This window comes from Vespa mandarinia, chromosome 2, assembly GCF_050613455.1.
Source record: "Vespa mandarinia isolate Hongniang chromosome 2, ASM5061345v1, whole genome shotgun sequence".
Taxonomy (NCBI): Eukaryota; Metazoa; Arthropoda; class Insecta; order Hymenoptera; family Vespidae; genus Vespa; species Vespa mandarinia.
Window position 1 is genome coordinate 12,800,202 of NC_140811.1, and position 17,448 is coordinate 12,817,649.

At 32.5% G+C, this 17,448-nt stretch overlaps 1 protein-coding gene across 2 annotated transcripts in view; it reads left to right on the plus strand.

Annotated features, from left to right (window-relative positions):
* rg (A kinase anchor protein rugose) overlaps positions 1 to 17,448 on the plus strand; it is a 197,911-nt gene that overhangs the window by 103,042 nt on the left and 77,421 nt on the right. The window contains exons 3-27 of one of the 2 annotated variants that reach the window (XM_085655316.1): positions 3,036 to 3,162; positions 3,354 to 3,454; positions 3,643 to 3,738; positions 4,957 to 5,078; positions 5,712 to 5,838; positions 6,015 to 6,134; positions 6,566 to 6,712; positions 6,826 to 6,933; positions 7,871 to 8,011; positions 8,102 to 8,247; positions 8,392 to 8,605; positions 10,752 to 11,004; positions 11,200 to 11,342; positions 11,422 to 11,612; positions 11,689 to 11,797; positions 11,890 to 11,971; positions 12,052 to 12,368; positions 12,504 to 12,728; positions 12,828 to 14,544; positions 14,641 to 14,806; positions 14,886 to 15,039; positions 15,121 to 15,300; positions 16,150 to 16,290; positions 16,711 to 16,818; positions 16,967 to 17,138. In XM_085655316.1, coding sequence (XP_085511442.1) covers positions 3,036 to 3,162; positions 3,354 to 3,454; positions 3,643 to 3,738; positions 4,957 to 5,078; positions 5,712 to 5,838; positions 6,015 to 6,134; positions 6,566 to 6,712; positions 6,826 to 6,933; positions 7,871 to 8,011; positions 8,102 to 8,247; positions 8,392 to 8,605; positions 10,752 to 11,004; positions 11,200 to 11,342; positions 11,422 to 11,612; positions 11,689 to 11,797; positions 11,890 to 11,971; positions 12,052 to 12,368; positions 12,504 to 12,728; positions 12,828 to 14,544; positions 14,641 to 14,806; positions 14,886 to 15,039; positions 15,121 to 15,300; positions 16,150 to 16,290; positions 16,711 to 16,818; positions 16,967 to 17,138 — 5,407 coding nt within the window. The remainder of the gene's footprint in view (positions 1 to 3,035; positions 3,163 to 3,353; positions 3,455 to 3,642; positions 3,739 to 4,956; positions 5,079 to 5,711; positions 5,839 to 6,014; positions 6,135 to 6,565; positions 6,713 to 6,825; positions 6,934 to 7,870; positions 8,012 to 8,101; positions 8,248 to 8,391; positions 8,606 to 10,751; positions 11,005 to 11,199; positions 11,343 to 11,421; positions 11,613 to 11,688; positions 11,798 to 11,889; positions 11,972 to 12,051; positions 12,369 to 12,503; positions 12,729 to 12,827; positions 14,545 to 14,640; positions 14,807 to 14,885; positions 15,040 to 15,120; positions 15,301 to 16,149; positions 16,291 to 16,710; positions 16,819 to 16,966; positions 17,139 to 17,448) is intronic. The other variant, XM_035868671.2, reaches the window with a different exon arrangement.

Below are 17,448 nucleotides of genomic sequence, written 5' to 3' on the forward strand. Positions count from 1 at the left end.
TCGTCTTCGAATTTTCATTTTCTATTACAAATTATTCAAATCATATGTTCGAAATGTTTTTATTAGCACATTTTTTATTAGTATATCTTTTATTGCAAAAGTTGTGATTATTTTTAGAACAGACGATAAAAAAAGTTTACAACGTATGTTGGTAGGAGGTATTTATGATGCAAAAAATATGCATGGGAAACAGTATTCGTGCTCGGTTCATTGTACGTTTCAACAATGCGCTTAGATGACAGTAGTGAGTGGATTTATTATGAAAGAACTAGGTTCTCCGCTGTTGCCACGTGAAATTGTGGGATTCCTCTAAAGAAAATTATTACTTGAGTGAAATATTACTATCGTTACGTACGTTCGTACCTACATACATATATTTTGCACGCGTATTGTCGTGAATTAAAGTAAAAAATGTGTTTTTATTATTTTTTTTTTTTTTCGGATAATTTCGGGAAAAGAAACACTGCTGACGACTGATTTGAGGACATTGTATACGTTTCACTGTACAGCATTTGAGGAAGAATAAGTCACGAAAGTGGGTGGGCGGGAGAACCATCGAGACCAGAGCTGGTACTACCTGCAACAACTACAACAAAAGTAACAAAAGTAACGTTGAGGCAAGTTTGAAGAATGTCCCTCTTCAATGTCGCAATCAGGCTTTTAAAAGCCGTGTGGCATTGCCGTTGTCGTTGCTGGCTTTTAGCGTGATACGCTCGTTGAAAAATGGGTAGCCATTGAACGAGAGCCACCTCCAAAAGTGCGTTTTAATGCACGATGCGGAATGTGAGATGGTGGTGAGTCGATCAACCGAAGGAAAAGGCAAAAAAAAAAATAGAGGAAGAAATAAAAATTGAACCGTCTTCGAAAAGATAATTCTCCGAAAAATTCTGCATTATAAGTTGCATACGTGAGAAAATTATGGACAATCGATCTATAATTGGGAATGTTTAAATAATGATGACTCGTTTATTAATATTTCATTTAGTTATATATAATATATAAATTGTCATAATTAAAATTTTTGAAAGAACTCCGTATACATATGTGTGTATGTGTGCATGTATAAAAATAATTTTTTTTCTGTACACAATAAAAGTTTTTGGAGGATTAACTGTATCCTATTTTTATACTTTATATATATATATATATATATATATATATATATATATAAGTATAAAAATACATAAGTATAAAATACAGTATAATATATATATAATAATATATAATATAAATATATAAAAATATATAATATATATATATATTTATTTATTTATATATTTTTTCTTTCTTTTATTTTATTCCACTTGTAATATTTGAATTATGACTAAAATTTGACAGAACAATAAACTATGTACCAATGGAAGGATTTTACTCATCGCAAATAATACAGTAGTTAAACTATCCATTCGAGTTTTAAAGAGCTCAGGTAGAATATAATAGGCGGTATTATAAAGGATTAGACTGATATGTACTTACTAAGAGTCCGATTTTGCAAATCTTGAAACAAGTGAAGAGAAAGAGAGAGAAAAAAGAGAAAGTGAGGGAGAAAAAGAGAGAGAAAAAGAGAGAAAGTGAGAGAGAGAGAGAGAGAGAGAGAGAGAGAGAGGGAGGGAGAGAGAGAGGGAGGGAGAAAGAGAGAGAAAGAGATAGGAAGAATGAAAAGGAAACAAGCCCATGGGAGAACCGCAAAATCGCTTTTGGTTTATCCTTTAAAGAATGAACATATTTCGAAGTTAGATCAAACAACTGGCAGTGATACTACTACAATAATATCAAGTATACCAAGGCGTTTATGTTATCGAAATCTATGGATAAATCATATTGTTAATTATTTAATATTCCTTTATTAAAACATATCATTTTTATCTTATCGTTATAATTTTAAAAACGAAGTAAACTATTTAAATTTCTTATTTCCTGTGGAACTTTTAGCACGTGAAGCGATCGAGACAATGACAAAGAAGTTAACTAAAAAAAAAAAAAAGGGATAAAAGAAACAAAGAAAGGATCATTAAGAACACGCCCTAATGCTATTGTTTTTGCGGAAGTCAAATGAAATTATTGGCCAGGTCCAGGTTTCCGTGTGTAAAGAGACCGTGTGTATCCGCAAATACTAATATTGAATCTACGAGAAGGGTCGCGTATGTTTACTAATCCTTCGAGATTTCATTAATACTAGATACCCCATTTACACGTTAATTGAGCTCACTTCATCGTAAAGAGCTAGAGCCGTTAGAGTGTTATATATAATTTCAGTTGGCACTGATTCTACATTGACGTATATAAATTTAACTTATCCTATAATATTCTTTATTATCGTAAATAGTCATCCTTAGATAAAATTGACATATTTTTAATAATCAATTTATAAAATAGTAAATGTACAAATATCTATTTATATTTATTTATTATAAATAAGCGAAAGCTGTGCGGAAGAGCGCATGCACAATAACGATTGCAATACACCAATATCGTTAAAAGCATACCGCAACGTAATATTCAGGGACAATGTTTGTATCGAATATCGATCGAAATTGGCTTCGTTGTATGCAAATTCGTTGGATTAGCCTCGCTGCAGTGAAATATTTTAGTAGTTCGGTAATTTCGGGGATAATTACACCACGGCCTTTCCCATTTTAATCGGTACTATGCATTCCTTCCAATCTTTATTCTGATTGTTTCCTTTTTCTCTACGAACTGTCGATAGGCTCGGATTGTATGTTTGGAACAGAAGATACGCAATTCGAATTGGGATCGTGCAAATTGCATTGGGAATTCCCAGCTGCGTTGGATAATCATGATGTTATTTTCATGAAGGTTAAATCAGATTTAATTGAGAATGCAAACCGCCGAAGTGAAAAAGAAGTGTTATAGGCGGACGATAATTACTTTAAAAAATACTTTATCCATATTGAAGAAAAAAATAAAAGAAGAAAAAGAAAAAATATAAACGCTTATATTAATTACTTCAAATTGTTATTATGAATTTCGTAGATTCTTACATTTTAATAGATATTTCGTATTTTATGTTTCAGGCCGAAATATGGAGCGTATTTATTGCGATTTTAAGGAAAAGCGTTCGGAATTTACAGGCATGTACAGATGTAAGTCTTATAGAACACGTGCTGCATCGATTATCGCAAGCGGAGACTGTTGTTGCAGGTAAATTAGATGCTTTTTCTTCATTCTATAAATATTACGCAAATTTTCTTTATGACTCACAAATGACATTGAAATATAACACGTAGTATTACGATTTAGATATTAGATTTTATAACGCAAGAGATTTTATGCGGTTAATAATGTCGCGTATATCTTAATAAAATTTTTAATTTCTGAACCTTCTTTTGCAGATTTATTGATCGATATGCTTGGAGTATTAGCGAGCTACAGTATCACCGTAAAGGAGCTGAAACTTCTCTTCGGTGCCATGAAAGCGGTTAATGGGAAATGGGTAAATTATTAAAAATTTTAATTAAGACTTTTAAAGTAAAATTAATTGAAAGTGTCTTTTGTAAAGAAAAAAAAAAAAAAAAAAAAAAAAAAAAAGAAAATCAAAGTATTTCGTCAAAGATATATATTTTTCTTTTCTTTTTTATGGTGTCTCCTACAATTTTATAAAATTATATTTTCGTTTTATAGCCACGACATTCGGCGAAACTCTTGAATGTACTTCGTCAAATGCCGCAACGAAACGGGCCCGATGTATTTTTCAGTTTTCCTGGTAGGAAAGGATCGGTAAGTGAAACTTGATTTTTACTTTTCTCTGTCGTAGACAAAGTAATATAAATACTCGCGTCACATGGAGATGTGTCCTTTAGCAGAATGATTCCTTTTTACCTTTAAAACTTCATCGAAGATATTATTCGATTCTAAACTCTATCAAACTTCGGATAAGAGAATTCACGTTGTTTCGTGAAACTCCCGTTTCAACTAACGTTGTTTAAATTCGATATAGTATCGATCCCTTCTAACCACAGCGCGAGATCTTAAAGACGAAGCCTTGTATTGAATCTCTCGAGAATCCTGAGAATCGAGATTAAACCGTATCGCTATAACGAGGTATTATCGATTATCGTACATTCAGCAGTCGACTCATGTAGTTACGATTACATGACACGTCCGTTATGTTCTATTAATTATTCGATCATTAAAAGTCAAAGAAGATAAAAAAAAAAGTTTTAATTATTTTAATCCCCAATAGATAATTGCGTTGATACGTTCGATTGAAAAGTATAATATCTATAACGTAAAATATAATATTTAGATAGAGATATAAAGATATATTGTTATCGAAAGAACATATTTGATGAAGTATTCATAAAATCAATATCCCTAAAATATTTTCATTGTCGTATCGTTCAGTATATTATTTGGACAAATTGAAGAAGATTCGTACGGGGAAAAGTAACTATCGTTGTCTAATACAATAACAAATTTGACGTGAAGTTCGCAAAGTTGTGAAACACGGCTTGTCAATTAGACGCCGATAACAATGTTTGACGATGCCCCATGGCTACAGGGGAGGATTAACCGTTCATCGTAAGTGGAACATGTTCGCCTCGATAGTGGACCTAAGTGATGCACGGTTATTAGTAACAATTACAACATTTATTCCTTTCTGTATTAATATTCAATTTAACTTTCAACAATTATTCCTATTTGTGCTTCCAATTTTTCTGTTCTTTTCCTTTTTTTTCTTTTTTTTTTGTTTTTTTTTTTTTTTTAATAATATCTATCAATAAAATTCATATCGAATATCACAATTGTTTTATTATACGATTGTATAATCGAACAAAAAATGGTGTTAATAATAAGTTTCATGAAAAAAAAAATACTTTAGAACTTTTGCAATCTCACGAAAAAAAAAGAGTGGTAGAAAGAAATGATTCTGTAGAAAGAAATAATAGCGAGTTATAAACACAACTCCTTTCTTTCTTTTTTTTTTTTCTACAGGCAATAGTATTACCTCCACTAGCAAGGTGGCCTCACGAGAACGGGTTCACATTTACCACGTGGTTTCGTCTGGACCCCATCAACTCGGTTAATATCGAACGAGAAAAGCCGTACCTCTACTGGCAAGTGCTCTTCCATCAAGTACTTTTACAAGAACACCCTCTTGAGTTGAAGCAACCTGCTGCCCTTACGGAAACCAAACCTCCGTGCCCTTAATACGGCCTTTTTAAAATTGAAATAAAAATTAAGAAAAGGGAAAAAGAAAGAAAATAACAAAAAAATTAAAAAAAGAGAAGAAAAAAATATGTCGACCTATTATTGTTACAAGACAATTTACACGGCACGCTTTATGAATTTCATTAAATCGCCGTTTTCCTTTTTTCATTCGATAAACATTGATTCGATAAAAATAAAAGAAAGCTTTGCGATTGCGAAAAAATTTTTTAAATCAAAACTTTCTTCGCCTTCAGGGCACGTTGATATATATATATTGTCACTACTCGTTCAGTATGTCACACAGATAGATACTTTTTTACTTTTTGTTAATTGGGTTTTGCGGTGACGTCAGAGCGCGAATTTAAAATCATGGAAATAGTGAAAAAATCCGGCACGAATTTGGAAACAAAGGGTCGGTATAAAAAACAAATAAAATATTTGACCAGGAATCACTCTTTATTTTTTTTTATGTTTTTTCTCTTTTGACAACAATTTTTCTATAATTATTGACTATTATTTTTGTACTTTTTCTTTTGCAGTTTTAAAACTAGTAAAGGAGTAGGATACTCTGCGCATTTCGTAGGCAATTGCTTAGTCCTCACGTCTATGAAAGTGAAGGGCAAGGGCTTCCAGCACTGTGTCAAATATGAATTTCAACCGCGAAAGGTATATGTAATATATATTTTTTCGTCGTACAAATTTTTTTCTCTTGTTTTTTCTTTCCTTTCTTTTTTTTTTTCTAATTCACGCATTTACTAAACATATTAAAAAGAAAAGAAAAAAGAAAAAAAAGAGAAAGTAAAAACACTGATAGAGTCATTTCTGATTAAATATTTTTACAGTGGTATATGATCGCCGTAGTGTACATATATAATAGATGGACCAAAAGTGAAATTAAGTGTTTGGTCAATGGTCAATTGGCTTCGAGTACGGAAATGGCATGGTTTGTGTCGACGAACGACGTAAGTATCCTTCAGTTAATTGCATTTCATATTTTCACGAGATTAATTATACCGATTAAAAACACATAGCTGTCGTATATAGAAAAAAGTCGTAAAATTGTAAAAAAATCTTTTTACGTCGGAAAATCAAATGAACGATTGTAAGAGTATAATTGTCCGATTGTTAAGATATATTGTAGGTATCGTAACGCGTTAAATTTCATTTATTTCTGTTCGATTTGATTAATATACTTTCCCCATGTATTTAATTAGTCGGACGGATAAATTCACTTGTGAAATTTTGGACTGTACAATTGGTTTTTCATTATCGATATTACATTTATTATAAAAAGATAGTACGAAATCAAACAGAAAGGATCTGTTTCGATCAGAATAATATTATCTTACATGTATACTGTACACATAAATACGTTCGAAAACGTTGTTCGTAGCCATTCGACAAGTGTTATATCGGAGCTACACCAGAATTGGATGAGGAACGAGTATTCTGTGGTCAAATGAGCGCGATATATCTATTTAGTGAGGCACTGACAACTCATCAGATATGCGCTATGCACAGACTAGGACCTGGATATAAGGTATGTTATTTAAATATTATTGATTCATATTAGTATATTAATTCTTTATATAAAGTCCTCTTTTACCTCTTCTTTTTTTTTTCTTCTTTTTCTTCTTCGATTCCTATCGACAGAGTCAGTTTCGTTTTGACAACGAGTGTTACCTGAATCTGCCAGACAATCACAAAAGGGTGAGTGATGAGCAGGAGCTCACGAGCATGGTGGACCAAAGTATGCAAACTGTAAGCATTTTGTTTTTATTTTCGCCCACCGTTTATATTTCATTTTGCACTCTCTTATGAACTATTCCATTTATATACTGCGTACTCGAGTCCGAGGTAATTAAATGAAATTTAAGAAGAAATTATGTTTCCTCGTTTCTATTGAAACGACGGTGTTCGCTTATGTGGAATATATTTCTTCGATATTTCTTAGTATCCATCACTTTTCCACTTTTATGTATCTTGTTTACATTTTCTTTTTTTGTAATCTTTTTGCTTCGTACTCTTTTAGATATGGTAATTAATTTTTTATGTTTTTTTATTTATTTATTTATTTATTTATTTATTTATTTATTACATGTTATTCGATATTATATTCCTCCTTTTATTTCCCTTATTGTATTACTCCGTAGATGTATTATTGTCAATATAATTTGATTCCTCTTTGAGATGCAATATTATGACTTCACTTAATTATTGAACGTAATTTTGTTGGGTCTTCAACGTTTTCTATCTCTTTTTTTATTTTTCTTTTCCTTTTTTTTTCTTTTTTTTTTGCAATGTAGAGTATGCAATTTTTTGCGCATGCTAGTTTCGTAATCCGAACGTGTTCCAATCGATTTTAATTTTCTGTCATCGTTCGACGGATAAATCTACAAATCGTGAAGATATTATACAAATATATATATATATATATATATATATATATATATATATACACATATATGCATATGTATGAATACGTTGTTGTATAAATTATTATTAAGTTCCATCTACGATTTTGAATGAAAATCCGTCGGGCGTTATGCTTTCCATTTATTATCATAGTTTTGCTAATCATATTAATGAAAGTATTATTATGATTACCAAAAGTTTTGATGGAAGGCGCTTAAAGTTATTGATTATTAGATGAACGATTAAAATACATATGTGTGTGTGTGCGCGTGTGGAATAACAGGTACTTTACGACGGAAAGCTGTCAAATGCTATTGTGTTCATGTACAACCCAGTGGCTACGGATTCTCAACTTTGCCTGCAAAGTGCACCGAAAGGCAACGTTCCGTATTTTGTACATACACCGCATGCTCTAATGCTCCAGGTACGTATTTGTAATTCTTAATTGTATAATGTCAACATACATAATGAATAATTTTTATTATTGATTTTAAATATCCTTTTGTTTGTTTAGGATGTCAAGGCTGTTATAACACATTCGATACACAGTACATTAAATTCGATCGGTGGTATCCAAGTGCTATTTCCTCTTTTTTCGCAATTAGATATGCCTTATGATTGTATAGCACCGAACGACATCAAGCGAGATCCTACATTATGGTAAAAATAAAAAAAAAAAGAATAAAAATAAAAAAAAAAAAAAATGAAAGAAAGAAAAAGAAAAAAAATTCTTTTATATACATTAAAGTTTTGATGAAAGGAAACGTATGAACAAAACTGAGATTGAATTTTCTTATATTTCAGTTCGAAATTGTTGGGCTTTATATGCGATCTTGTGGAGAGCTCTCAAACGGTTCAACAACATATGGTACAGAATCGTGGATTTTTGGTAATTAGTTACATGCTTCAGAGAGCTAGTAGAGATCATCTGACTACGGAAGTCCTAGCATCCTTTTTGGAACTTACAAAACATCTGGTAACCTGTCTCAGTGCGAACAGCGATCTGTTGCTAAAGCAGGTATTGATAAAGTCATAGTTTTATTTCTTTAGAAAGTTAGTTTAAGTTGAGATTAAATTAGAATATCGAATTAATAATCTACGAATTCAAATTTAGTATTTTATGAATCTATACAACAATTTCACTTCCCCTTGAAGAAAATAGAACCTACTTATAATTTCATTCATTTAGAGGTAGATAGTGTTTGTTGTATTAGAAAATTATTCCGGAAGTAATATGTATGTAGGACCACCCTTTTTCGTAGATTTTTTTTTACCTAAAAGCGAAGTGTTACTATTTGTATACACGTTCGAAGTAAGTTTATATTAACATATATACGATATCCCCGATTGTATGTATGTATGTATTATTATTATTATTATATTTCAGTTGAAAATCTCCCAAATGAATAGTCGATGGAATATAATTTAATAATGTAAATTTGATATGGTGTTTAATTAAGCATATTATTCTATATAGGAATATACTTGTTTCTATCAGTTAATCTTATTAGATTTTTTTTTTTTTTTTTTTTTTTTTTTGAGGAAATCATATTTTTTTAATAATTTTAATAAATGACTGCGACGAGCTTGATTATCACCCTCTAGATAGTTGTATGCCGCCCAAAATTTGAATATTTCTGTGCACTAAATATTGCGATAGCATGTAAAGCGTACGAAAGCTTAATTAGGCATTCTTGCGTATTTTTTGTATTAATTCTACTTCTTAATTTGAGTTGCAGTAATTTTTATAATTTTGTTCCTTAGTATATATACAGATTGTACATTTTTAGCGTTATATTTGCAATAGAAAAGCATGAGAATCATATCAATCTTTCTCTCTCTTTCTCTCTTTCTCTTTATCGTATGAATTTTGCGTTTTCATTCAAACTTTGGATCGCATGCAATCTACCGACTTTGAGGCTTCCTGTTCGTCAAAATACGCCTTCGCAAAGTGTTACTTCGCGCGAATTTCCATGGCTTTTTGACATGAAAAGGACTGTTCAATTATCATTTTTTTTTTGCGACGCTCAAATTCACCACTCACATGCTAACACTGAAATATTTTTACGTTACGCGATAATGCGATGCGTATATGTTGCCTAATCCTATTTTTTCATCAATGATTATGTATGTTATTTTTCTTATCAGTATATTATAAGTATCTCGATCGAACAATAATTTTATGGTATGATCCACTCTTATCACATATCTACGTGTTTTCCTTTTTTTCTCAAATTTTTTCTCACAATTCTTATTCAAAAAATTCACTTCGTGTGTTTTATTAATGTTTTATTCCAACGTAAAACGAAACGGAGTACATTGCTTTAAGTTGGTTTTGTTAATAAGATTTTTTTTTTTTTTTTTTTTTTTTGAAACTTTTCATTCCGAGATAAAATCAATTGAAATCTAATTATTGCTTTAGCAATTGGCAAAATTCATAAATAGATTGTCGTGTTTCGCAAAATAATCGAGATTGCTAAGTCAAAGTTTTCATTCTCTTTCATTCGATACTAATGAATAATATTCATTATCACATTTCCTTAACAACAATATCATGTTTCCTTAACAAAATCAGTGAAAAAGATTGTACTCGTATTTCCAATCTTTTTAAATCAAATGCATGAGTGTTCTAAGCACAAAGCTCATGTTTATTTAAAATTTTCCTTTATCATCACTTTTATAATACCTTTCATATACATATATTATGTATACATATATATATATATATATATATATATATATATATATATGTATGTATATTCTTTTTTTGTTATTTCTACACTATTTGATCATGTATTACGCAACATACGCATAAAGAAAGCAGCATTAAAAAAAAAATAAATAAAAAAGAGAGAATTCTATTGCAAATGAAAAATTAATTTATACGAGATCGCATTTTGTGCCGCTTAATATCGTTTTTATTAGATTTTTTTTTTACGATATAGACAGAATAATTTTATATCCATCAAAAAAAAAAAAAAAACGATTAAGAATCATTAATTCTATCAATAGTATATATAAGGCGAAACAAACGGATTGGATGGAATTTCATTGTCGAAAAAATATGGCGATGATATTGGTACATATTGTGTCATAGACAGGAATTCCATAAAAGTCGGCTAGATTGGTGTGTCCGAAGAACAGGCAGATCTATGGTGATGTAGTTGTTTTACTTTTCATTCCTAACCTGGCAGCTATTGGATCACGTCCTTTTTAATCCCGCTCTATGGATATACACGCCAGCGCCGGTACAAACCCGGCTTTATTCGTACTTGGCCACAGAGTTCCTCAGCGATACGCAAATTTATTCTAACGTAAGACGCGTCTCTACTGTCCTTCAAACGGTGCATACGCTCAAGTATTACTATTGGGTTGCTAATCCCCGTGCCAAGAGTGGAATAACGCCGAAAGGACTCGGTGAGTTGCAAGAGTTTTATAATATATATTTATTCTTTTCTTCTTTTTTTTTTTTATTTTTTTTTGTTAAAGCTTTTTAACATTTCAAACGAACTCATTTTCGTTGAAATCTTCATCGTTTTAACTGGTTATTAATTTTGTTATTTTTTGTTCTGTTTTGTTTTTTTGTTTTTTTTTTTTGTTTTTTTTTTATAGACGGACCACGACCTCAACAAAAAGATATCTTGACAATACGTTCTTATATTTTACTATTTCTTAAACAATTGATCATGATCGGCAATGGCGTGAAGGACGACGAATTGCAGAGTATTTTGAATTATTTAACAACGATGCACGAGGTAAGTATTTATTTATTTCATTTTTGTTCACAATGTTTAATAGATAATGGCTCAGTGTTCACGGGGAATTTATTCGCAGGATGAAAATTTGCACGATGTTTTGCAAATGCTTATTTCTCTTATGTCCGAGCATCCTTCATCGATGGTACCAGCATTCGATGCAAAACAAGGCGTTAGAACGATCTTCAAACTTTTAGCAGCTGAAAGTCAATTGATTCGTCTTCAAGCATTGAAGTTATTAGGATTCTTTTTAAGTCGCAGTACACACAAGTGAGTGATAACATATTCCAAGATATATATATATATATTGTTATTCTAAGTTCTAATTAACTTAAAATTACAATAGAAGGAAATACGATGTAATGAGCCCACACAATTTGTATACTCTACTAGCCGAAAGATTATTGTTAAACGAAGAAACATTGTCCTTACCAACTTACAACGTTTTATATGAGGTATCATCCATGGCCCTATATAACTTTAATGATCCTTTTTTTTATCTAACTACAATCATCATAATGAATCATATAATAAATAATATTTGTAGATAATGACGGAACACATAAGTCAACAAATACTTTATGCCAGGCATCCCGAACCAGAGTCACATTTTCGTTTAGAAAATCCTAGTAAGATTCAACAGTATATTAGAGAACATATTCGTACATGGATTTCGTTCTTATTGCATTATATTTTTCTTTTATTTCAGTGATTCTTAAAGTAGTGGCAACACTGATACGACAATCAAAGCAAACGGAACAATTGTTAGAAGTGAAAAAATTGTTTCTTTCCGATATGACATTACTTTGCAATAACAATCGAGAAAATCGTCGAACCGTATTGCAAATGTCCGTCTGGCAGGAGTGGCTCATAGCTATGGCTTATATCCATCCAAAGAACACAGAGGAACAAAAGATTTCCGATATGGTTTATTCTCTCTTTCGAATGCTCCTTCATCACGCTATCAAACATGAATATGGTGGTTGGCGTGTATGGGTTGATACTTTGGCGATAGTACATTCAAAGGTCAGAGACGAAAGGATAAATAATTAAATAAATTAATTTGTGATTTTACGAAAAATGTAATATGGTTCTTTATCTTTTTTCTTTTTTTTTTCTTTTTTTCTCGTTTCTTTTTTTTTACTGTTTTCATTTATAAAGGTATCCTACGAGGAATTTAAACTTCAGTTCGCTCAAATGTACGAGCATTATGAGAGACAAAGATCCGATAATATAACGGATCCTGAATTGAGACAACAAAGACCCATTAGTACAATTTCCGGTTGGGATCAGCAACATTCAGGGAATAATGGTTACAATCGACCATCGCCTTGGACTAATCAACAACAGAATCATGAAGTTCAGCATGTTGAAAGGAATTACAAAGTAGGTTATCCAAGATCCAAATTGTCCTTCTAAAGTTAGTCTCTAGCGATATAGAGTATCAATCGTAAAAGAAGAAAGAATAAACGTTTTTCTTTGTAGGAATTTGATGGAACAGAAGGAAACGATCGTCTTGAGGAAACGTGCAGTTGTGATCTGAACTCTATAGACAACACCGAAAGCGATGGTAGTCCGGCGATCGTCAACAAATCCCATAGCGAGACCTTAGATACCATGCAGTCCAGCGAAGCAGTCTCTTTAGATTCAAGATTGAGCGACAAACCGGAGACACCAACGACGGCCCGAGAGATTCACACAGATACACCGACAATTTTGGAAGAGGCGAATAGCGAAGTAGCTTCTTTGCCAACGACCCAAGAGACCAGCGAAGTGATATCGATCGAAAGCTCCAGCGATATATACAGTGAAGTACAGAAGAGTCCAAGTCCAGATTCTATGGTGGTTCAAAGTACGGTACAAAAAGAAGACGACATCGTACAGCAAGAATTGGAAACTTCTACGAAAGATCAAATAGAAGATAAGGAAAATAAAACGAATGTCGATGTTGTTATCGAGAAAGAAGTCGAAAAGGAAATGGCAAAGAATGATGATTTAAATAATGATAAAGTTGCCGAACCGATAGAATCTAATGACTCCGAAACAAAGGAAGAAGAGAACGAAGATGATAAGTCCCATCAGACATTGGATTATAATAACGACGCGAGTAGTACTAAGGAAGATAGTCCTAAAAAAATCTTAGAAAAGTCAGAAAAGATGGAGGAATCGAACGACGATGAAAAGAAGTCCGAAATCATAAACGATATGACTAAGGAAGAATCGGAATCAGTTGACGATTCGAAGTATCTTGAAAAACTACAATTGGAAAATGATCGAGAAATCATAGATAGCGATACTTCTGAGGCATATCTAACACCAACGGAACAACAGGAAACATCCACGGAAACAAAGACGGGCGTTGCGGATGTCGCGAAGATCGATGAGAAAGATTTCGCTGAAAAAGTTGCCGTAGCTGAAGAAAGAAACGTTAGAGCCAATGAAGATGCCGAAGAAATTGAGGACGTACCAAAGGGTCCAGAAGATTTGATCGATACGATAGAAACGGATACTAACGCGAAAACTACAAGTAGCAATGACGATAAAATAGAAGAAAAAATAGAAGAAGAAGAAGAAGAAGAAGAAGAAGAAAAAGAAGAAGAAAAAGAAGAAGAGATAGGAAAAGAAGCCGAAAAAGTCGTAGTGAGTAGTACGTTAGAGAGCGACGAACGTGTCGTCGCAGACGCTTTAAAGAACGACAAAAGTGCTGTTATTAATAGTAACGACGACGAGCAGGTAATTGAAAAACACTCAAGGGAGCCGTCCACTATTTCTACTAGCGTAAGTGATAATAAGTCAGACATTCCGGTGAGAACCGACGAGGTAGGAGTAACGGATAGTGTTTCTAGTAATAGCGATATTCAAAGTTCTGTAGATAATGTGACGCAAGTGCCAAATCCTAAACAGCAAATCCCAACAATATCTACGGTCTGTGATGCTACTAAAAGTTTACCCGACGGTGTGCCTCAAAACGTTAGTTCTAATGTGGTTGCAATGGACAATCCAGTTACTACGAATGACTTAACTCCAGATCACGTAGATGCCCACCGCAGATCCAGTTTGCCGATCGTATCCTCCGAGATGATTGCTGAAAGCAACACCGAGGAACCTCCTTCTCTGCCTGTTCCCTTACGAAAAACATCATCGCCCCAAAAAAGACCAAGGAGTGCCTCAACGTCCACACAAGTGGATCCGAATCATTTTGGTACGTTCTTACTCTTGTCAATATTATTTAAATTTCTTTATGTAATGTTAAAGATAAAAGTTGTGAAAGTGATCGATCAAATGTCCTTTCTTACAGAATCGAAAAGAACGAAGCAAGGAAATCCTTCCACCAGACCAATGTTCAGTCCGGGACCGACCCGGCCACCATTCAGAATACCAGAATTTAAATGGTCATACATTCATCAGCGATTATTATCGGATGTTCTATTCTCTCTCGAAACAGATATTCAAGTTTGGAGAAGGTAATCTATACGTGAACAACAATTTATTTTCTAAGTATTAAAATATTAAATTAATCAGAGATATATCTTTATTTTGTAGTCACTCCACTAAATCGGTATTGGACTTTGTGAATAGTAGCGAAAATGCAATTTTCGTAGTCAATACCGTTCACCTGATTTCACAATTGGCCGACAATCTTATCATAGCATGCGGTGGACTGTTGCCGCTTTTAGCTTCGGCTACATCGCCAAACGTACGTATTTTTATGGTTGTTCGTTGAAGTAATCAATGATCCTATTTGTACTTGAATTTTATTGTGATTTGATATTCACAGAGCGAGTTAGACGTGATCGAACCGACTCAGGGGATGCCTATAGAAGTAGCAGTTTCGTTTCTTCAAAGGTTAGTCAACATGGCTGACGTCCTGATCTTCGCAAGCTCCTTGAACTTCGGTGAACTCGAAGCTGAGAAGAACATGTCCAGCGGTGGAATTCTGAGACAATGTTTGCGACTGGTTTGTATCGTTCATCTTATTTTTTCAATTTTCAAATCCATCATAATTATTTCATCGTTTACATTGGCGTTATCGCGAGTGAAACAGTATAATTGAAAGTCTATTTCATTATATAGCATCGATAATATACAAATAAAATTTTTGAGATCATTGAAACTCGCCAGGAAAAATCACAAACATTAGAAATGCACATCACATACATATTCATTTAAGTATCAATAATCGATAATTTCAATTCGACAAATATAATACCTTGATAGTGTGGGAATCAATATTCTATTAGTTCTTGCTCAAATAGTATAAATATATACATATGCGTAGTTTGCCTCATATCAACGTCCCACATTAAATATGTTACAATATTTCATAATTTATTATCATATGATATATGATAATAAGTCAAAAATTTGTCTTCTCTCTCTGTAGAATTCATGGAACTATCATATTACAATAAATTGCTTATCAACCAAAATTTAGTCGAGTATCGCAGAGAGTGTGTCGTTTCTTATAAATGTCTTATACATTAGTTTCAGATACACATACGAGCACACACACACATACACGTACACACGGACGGACGCACGTACGCACACACATATACATACAAACAGCAAACAAACAGATACATATACATGTACAATTTTTCTCTATAAAGCTAGCTAAAGATAATTTTTATTATTAAAAATACACGGCTGTGTATTTTCGCTTGTGAAATCTTTGTGTATTTTCTCGCATTTAGTTAACTTCAGACATATGTACATACTAAAGATTCATTAATACCTTATCCCCAAATACAATTATTTTTATATACGTACATATATATATGTCTCTGATAAAATGCTTCTATAGGTCTGTACATGTGCCGTTAGAAACTGCTTAGAGTGTAAAGAGCGTGGCAGATCGTACAGCATGTTAGGTCGACAGATTGGTACTAGTAATAAATCACAGCACATACAGTCTCTAATACGAGGAGCTCAGACATCGCCGAAGGTACGTTATTTCCTATTGTCATAATTCAGCTTACATTAGAAACATTTAGATTAGTACTAATTAGTATCATCTTAAATCGCGGTAGAGCACGATTGGTCCTTAGAAGGTTCCCTTATTAAATACCTTTACACGAGCGTGTGTACGCTCTATAATTTCAAGATATCAAGAATTACTTTTTTTTTCTTCTCTCTTTTTTCTTTTTTCTTTTTCTTTCCTTCTTTCTTTCTTTCTTTCTTTTTTTCTTTCTTTCTTTCTTTCTTTCTTTTCTTCTTTCTCTCTTTCTTTCTTTCTTTCTTTCTTTCTTTCTTTCTTTCTTTCTCGTTCTCCTTCATTTCTTGTCCATGTCAACGCACTATAGAGTCTTTAGAAGCGGATGCAATATTTTATATTTATATATCGAATATCGTTGCTCCTTTATAGAACATAGTGGATAATCTGGCTCATCAATTAAGTCCTGTGAAGGATCCGGAAAAATTACTTCAAGACATGGATGTGAATCGCTTGAGAGCCGTGATATACAGAGATGTTGTAAGTAGATATGTACTTTGATCGATCCTATCGAAACTTCGATAAAAAATCTTCTTTCACCAGTTGTATTTGAGACTTCGAAGAGGAACTTGTTTTAAGAAATTTGATGAACGGTACGTTAATAATCCACTGTTTCCTCATTTTACAGGAAGAAACCAAGCAGGCACAGTTTCTGTCCCTGGCTATAGTTTACTTCATCTCTGTACTAATGGTCTCGAAGTATCGCGATATATTGGAACCACCGATATCTCAACGTCCACCAAGTCCTGTTCAAACAATACAAACTAATGGCGCCGGTTTAAGACCGGGTAGTCCCTCAGGTAAGATTCCATGTGATTTTTCAATTATCTGATTAATATACGGGCTGATGATAAAAATTTTCATTCAAAATTAATTAATATTTCTAAATAATTAATAAACAGATTTAAGATAGATTTGATTTTTATATTAAAAATATTCAAAGAAGGGGGATATATACATATATATATACATATATATATATATGTATACATATACATTATATATGTATGTGTCTATGTATTTTACATCGATTGTTCGATTTTTAATTAATGAGATAGAAGATTGATGGACAATGGTCGGTCTCGTCTTTCTTTCTTCTTTTTTAAAAGA